Source organism: Sprattus sprattus (assembly GCF_963457725.1).
Source record: "Sprattus sprattus genome assembly, chromosome: 1".
NCBI lineage: Eukaryota > Metazoa > Chordata > Actinopteri > Clupeiformes > Clupeidae > Sprattus > Sprattus sprattus.
This window is the reverse complement of record NC_137920.1, coordinates 18,228,087-18,234,638: the sequence shown is the minus strand read 5'-3', so window position 1 is coordinate 18,234,638 and position 6,552 is coordinate 18,228,087. Positions and strand designations below refer to the sequence as shown.

Genomic DNA, 6,552 nt, shown 5'->3' with positions numbered 1-6,552 from the left:
AAGCAAATTTGGCTGCCAGTAAGTTAAGCAAATTTGGCTTGCTTGAAATAGGCAAAAATAACCTTACCAAGACAGCACTAGGTAAGTCCAATTTAGCTAGAAACAAGACCAACTTAACGCACTGGCAGCCAAATTTGCTTGTTTTAAGCAAAATCTGCTTAAAACAAGCAAATTTGGCTGCCAGTGCGTTGAGCAAATTTGGCTTGTTAAGATTTCTTAAAATAAGTATTTGCTTGAAATAGGCAAAATAACCTTACCAAGACAGCACTAGGTAAGTCCAATTTAGCTAGAAACAAGACCAACTAGATTTTTTCATCTCAATATAAGAGTAATAACACTAGGTTAGAAAAGCATTTTTGCAGTGTAGTGAGCGTTGTTTGGCAAGTATGGCAATCCAGACTCTTCTCATATGTAGTTCCACATTGGTTGAACAAACTACCAGAGCAGGGGCGACCCTCTCTAACTTCAAGAAGCTTTTTAAGACCCAACTCTTCAAAGGGCACCTTCCTTCCTAACTGGCACTTCAACTCTTGCACTTACAGCAGTTACATTCCTGCACTTCTTTCTCTTTTCTTTCCTATTTCATTTTTTCTATTTCTTATGTAAAGTATATTTATTGTTACACCATGTTTCTATTGCTCGTAGCTTGACTGTCCTCTCCCTTTCGCTTTGGACAAAAGTGTCTGCTAAATGACATAATGTAAATGTCATGTAGGAGTATTACAGATAAACCCATCTAAGTTAATACCAGTGAAATAAACTAAGCTGAACCTCAGCGTCATGTTTATGGTGTTAATATGCCAAAGACAAACAAACTGCCAATAAACCCAGATTGATTTGTTCCAATAGAACGACATTTACTCATGAATAGCCTTAATTTGTTCAGGAAAGGCCTAAGTGACTGAGCCTCAGAGTCTTTATTGTCTTACATAACCTATTCGTTTTACTTGTCGGCTCATGGAAATATTGTGTGTCAAAAGTAAGCTGAACTTCAGGTTTATGACGTTGATACACAAAACACAGTTCTGGTATTTCTTGTGCTATGAAAACATCTGTTCTTGACAAGTCTACAGGTAGACTAAGTAAGCCAACCTTGATTTACTGCCAATGAACCCAGATGTGTTCTTAACAAAAATAGATTTGTTTTCGTGATGAGCCTAGATGTGTTCAGGAAAGGCCTATGTGGCTGAGCCTTACTGGGAAGACGAAGTCATCATTCACAGTTTCCGAAGTGTTCAAAACAGCCGTGGTTGATGATGATGTAGGCCTATGTGACTGACTGAGCCTTGCTGGGAACGGGAATTCATCCTGACTGATGATGTAAGAGTATACGTGGTCGGCATGACTAGAGCATTAGCCAATCAGAATGTTCGTACCGTCGTTGCCAAATAATAGGGACTAATATTGACCAACCTGATTGATGACGTAAATGTACATATGGACTAATATTGACCAACCTGATTGATGATGTAAACGCGGTAGTCAAGCTGTTGCCTCCTGAGGATGGGGTGGAGAAAGTGGAGCCAGTGCTTGAGGTGGGACTCCCGGTCCCTGAAGGGGATGATTATGGCCACCTTCTGTTGGGCGATGCAGTTTGTGGGACGCCAGTGACCGCCAGGCCAGAGAGCAGGGTTCTGCGCACTTATATCCTCGAAAGTCTCTGAGTTGTTGAATTCAATTTTTAGGGGACCAACTGGTAGAGAGAGAGGGATGGAGAGAGTAAAGGAGTGAGGAGAATTGAAACAGAGAGGAATAGAGAGGGAAGGAAAGAGAGAGGGAGCGAGGAGGGAGATAATGATTGAGGGAAGGAGTGAGGATGATAGGAACAGAGAGGAATAGGAAGAAAGGATAGAGAGGAAAGGAAAGAAAGTCATGTCAAATCACCAAATGGGATATTCTGTATGCATCATTTGTTTGTAATTAACTCTCTCTCTCTGTCTCTCTCTCACTTTCTCTCTCTTTCTCACTCTCTCTCTCTTTCTTTCTCTGTCTCTCTTTTACTCTTTCTCACTCTCTCTCTCTCTCTCTCTCTCTCTCTCTCTCTTACACACACGCAGACACACACCCACACATAAAGTGCACAGCTTGATGGCTTCCTCTTCTTTTGATAAAAGTCTAGTTCCTTATTCAAAAATACTTCTACATTTGACGGAACTGACAGTTATTTGGGAATGTAACCCCCTTCAGTTCGTACTTGGACAACCACTTCAATTACACCTTCCATGGCTCACATTAGAGTGATTATATAATGACAGACCACAGTGAGTATCAAAGTGATGTTACACACTGATAATCAGTATCTTAGACTGCACTAGATGCCACAAGGTCTGTGACTGATGGCTAGTATTGATCAAAGTATCACTCATACAACTTACTCAGCAGAGGAGAAGTTTCTGGACACTTTGGTAGTCGATCACTCTTTACCATCTGTCTGAACATTTTAGACAGCACCTTTTTGCTTCGATCCCACGTCGTGTTTCGTGGCAAACTCCGGGAAATCGACACGTCGTTGTCAGAGTACAAGATGTAGAACAGAGTAACGATGAGGTAAATGCCACAAAGAAATGGAACCACCTTACAAGCTTTCCTCAGGGTCATGTAAGCAGGCAGCAAAAAAGCCATGTTAATTTAGTTAACTTTTGTTTGTTGTTTTCTTTTTCTTTCTAAAGTTTAGTGAAGGAAATAAAAAAAACGAAATTATAGTTGTCCTTCCGTCTGCCTGTCCCTGATCTGTAATATGAGTGCCTGGCTCATCTGCAACAGGTGAGTCAAACAGGTCTGATGAAGTGAGACTCCGCGGTGTGGTGTGAAAGCTGTAGCTTAGTCACCTGCTTTTTTCCCATGTTGGCAGACCTCTGCAAGGTGTGGGATGGTGATGCTGATCAAGCAAGGAGGAGCCTTGCTCTGCACCTTATGACCTCAGGGACGACTTTTCTTAGAGCCATTGCTACAATTCTGTACCCTCTTCATAGGAAAAGTTTTTGGCAGGGGTGGGGTGGGGTTTTAACCATCTTTTGTATTACTATTACAGTTTTTCTTGATTGCTTACACACATGAAGCGAATCATGGGTCACCTTAATCTAATGCGCACACCTTCTTTGCACAGCAATAGTCTTCTCTGGCGAATGGGTTAACTATTTCTCATTGCTTTCACAATAATGTCATTGAGTTTTAACACTCTTTTCAGAGAAAGACACGAAACCCAATTGAATAACCATGTCAACACATTGCAAGCCTACTGAAACTGCTCTTTTTATTCTAAATATCTTCAGCACCTGTGTGAACTCTCTGTACACAACTAATAAAGTAGTTCTCAACCTATAAAATAAGTCAATAGAATGAAGTTGATACTAAGCATGGTTTGAGGAGGCCGCCACAAACAACCAAAGCAGGGGCTAGGACAAGGACAGGGAAGAGGCCGTGGCAGAGGTAGAGGGGCTCCTGTCAGGGGATGTGGCGTTTGTGCAAGATGTTCTAATGAAATAAGGGCAACAGTCATTGATCACATAGTCAATCATTTCCTCTCCATGAGAGAGGCTGGCCAAAGGGTTCAGCCAAACCTGAGTCGTCATACTGTGGCATCAATTGTTCGTACGTTCCGCAATGAAAATGACACTTTGCTGGCCTTCACAGTCGATTTAGTGTACTGTGTTTCACTGTATTGGTACTCTTGGCAACAACCATTTCTATAGTCTGTAAAGTGTGTTGCCACAATACAATGCAGTACTGAATTGTGATTACTTTATATTTACAATATGTACAGCCTATTACACTATTTTTACAGAATCAACATATTGGCCCACACTGGTGGCAGGGGGAGAATGTTAACAGCAGAAAATATTTGACCTTTTTACTGTATATTGAAGCCCTTAATTTTGACTTCTTACAGTATCTACATCTAATGTGGAAAAATGACTACAATAAATGTGTATGTGTTAGAATCTTTGCCATTTGGTACACAGTAGAACATGTGTAAATCAATGGTGTTGACAGGTCCTGGTTTAGAATACATTTTACAGAATTTAGCAATACAACAGAACTACAATATTTTATTGCACACAAATGTTCAGATTTCAAATGCTTTCTGACTAGGTTAGAGTGCTCAGTACAAAACCCAAATTGTAGTACATTGTCAGCGGTAACAGTCAATACTGTGAGTGTGATGCACAAAAGTTGAAGTGATGGTTGCAGAGGCTGATATTGATAGCTGTAGTTTCAATGTTGTTGTTTTTTTCGCGAAGACTGAAATTGTAATTACACGGTTTAAATTACTGTTTCCTGTGTGTACCCAAATAAAACTTTTTTTGCTGCATATTTGTGTGCTGTTTTATGTTTGACCATGAAACAAGTGGGCCTACACTGAGACATTTTACAAATGGCGTGGTGGCAGTGGTAAGTGATCGACTCTGACAATTTCAGACTTTCAAGTGATATAGGCAGAATTTGCATCCAGGGGGAGGAAGCGTGTCGGCGGCGGTTACAAAAATGAACGTGTTGCCCCCCAGGGCAAAGCAATGGGGAATGCCGCTTCAAAATTCCTGTGCATGTCCCTGCAACACAGCATGAATCGCTCTCTCTCTTTCTCTCTTTCTCTCTCTCTCTCTTTCTCTCTCTCTCTCTCGCTCTCTCTCTCTCTCTCTCTCTCTCTCTCTCTCTCTCTCTCTCTCTCTCTCTCTCTCTCTCTCTCTCTCATAGCCTTTAGCTCAATATTGATATGGCAGCATGGAAGAAATCAGCATCTAGATTTTCAGATCTACAGACATGCATGCCATCTAGCATAAGAACTTGCACCACTCAAAACATACTCATTAGGAAAGGGTGAAATCACAACTTTTTGGCTTCAGAAGAATCTGGACAACAACTCAATTCATCATGTATCAATACATATTCATGATCAGATTCACAGTTTTTTTCGATTCCTTTGGCACATTTGAAACTTGTCACACACCCATCAAAACCAGACATTTCCATCAAAACCTACAATTTGTGCTAAATTGAAAATGTATGTTTTCTCATTTATTTAACAATGAATAACCAAATTCAAACTATAGCCATGAAATATAAACCTCTGCGACCATCATTTCAACTTAAACTTTCAACTCATTTTCATCTTAAGCTTTCAACTAATTTCAACTTCAACTTTTAACTCATTTCAAACATAATTTCAACATCATTTCATCATTTCAACTCAGGACCCTCACAGCATTGACTGTTTTACCCCTGACAACATACTACAATTTGGGTTTTGTACTGATCACTCTAACTTAGAATATACTGTCAGAAAGTATTTGAAATCTGAACATTTGTATGAAAATTTGTATACAGTAAAATATTGTAGTTCTGTTTTGTAATGCTAAATACTGCAAACAAATTCTAAAAAAGGACCTGTCAACACCATTGATTTACATTTGTTCTACTGTGTACAAAATGGCCAAGATTCTCACACAAAGAACTGTTATTTAGGACAAGGTTTTTCTGTAATATCCCTTTCTGCATACTCTGTGGGTTGGTTGAATGATTGATGGCAACCTATGGGTTAGCAAGTGGGCGCCCTCCTTCTTCGATGTTTCGCCGATTGACCCACGACACCTCCAGAGGGTTCAGCAGTGTGATCCGGCATCCCGGGTTCACTCCCTAGATGCCATCACTCATCCAACAGCCCAGGTGAAGTCCTTCCTCTTTATCCACATCCACTGACTTCCCTTTTCAGCAGCTATGGAAAGGTCTTTGACTGCCTGCCTGTGGGCCTTCCCCCGCACTCCCATCTCTCGGAGAAGCTTGGATTTTGGATGTTAATATTTCTGCTGGGAAGCGGAGCTTCTGACCTACATCTGTCAGCATCTTCCAGTCCCGTGCCCCACCTAGCTGTCCAGTTTCTGGTGTTGAGGTGGTGAGAGTGGCTTGGTCCCGGAAAAATGTTGTTGCCGGCCTACGAGATGGTGGAGGAAGGGCATTTATGCTCATTAATCGACTCTCCAGCACTGCCGCAAGACACTGTAGCACCTGGTTGTGCCGCCAGGTGTACCAGCCTTAAGTGGTACCGGTGATACCGGTCTTGCAGCCCACCAGGATGTGCTTTAGTGTAGCTGGAGGCAGGCAGAGGGAGCATGTTGGGTCTTTTCCGTACCACTGGCTAAGAATCTTGGGAGACGGCAGTGGGCATCTGATGGTGAAGCTAGCCTTGAATGCCTCCATCTCCCACAGCTCCTGCCAGGAGACCTTCCTATTCTCCACTCCCTCCCAAGTCATCCATTGCCCTGCCTTGCCTGTGAAACAGCTTTTGCGCACCTTGCTGCCTCAAAAATAACTATTGCAGTCATTTGTCCACATTACATGTATTTACTGTAAGAAGTCAAAATGACAGGTCAAATCTGTTCTGCAGTGAATGGACCAGTGTGTTGATTCTGTAAAAAAAAGTGCAATAGGCTGTAAATACTGTAAATATAGAGTAATAAGAATTCTACCATATATGTTGTAAATGACTTTAGTGAAACTAAAGTACTACATTGTATTATGGAAGCATACCTTAAAAAAATATAGAAATGGTTGTTG

At 41.3% G+C, this 6,552-nt stretch overlaps 1 protein-coding gene across 1 annotated transcript in view; it reads right to left on the bottom strand.

Annotated features, from left to right (window-relative positions):
- LOC308368206 (uncharacterized protein) overlaps nt 1-6,249 on the bottom strand; it is a gene marked incomplete at both ends in the record, with an annotated part of 21,668 nt that extends 15,419 nt beyond the window's left edge. Inside the window, 2 exon segments of the mRNA XM_080842314.1 lie at nt 1,458-1,693; nt 6,042-6,249. Coding sequence (XP_080698440.1) covers nt 1,458-1,693; nt 6,042-6,249 — 444 coding nt within the window.
- Nucleotides 6,250-6,552: the final 303 nt, after the last annotated feature.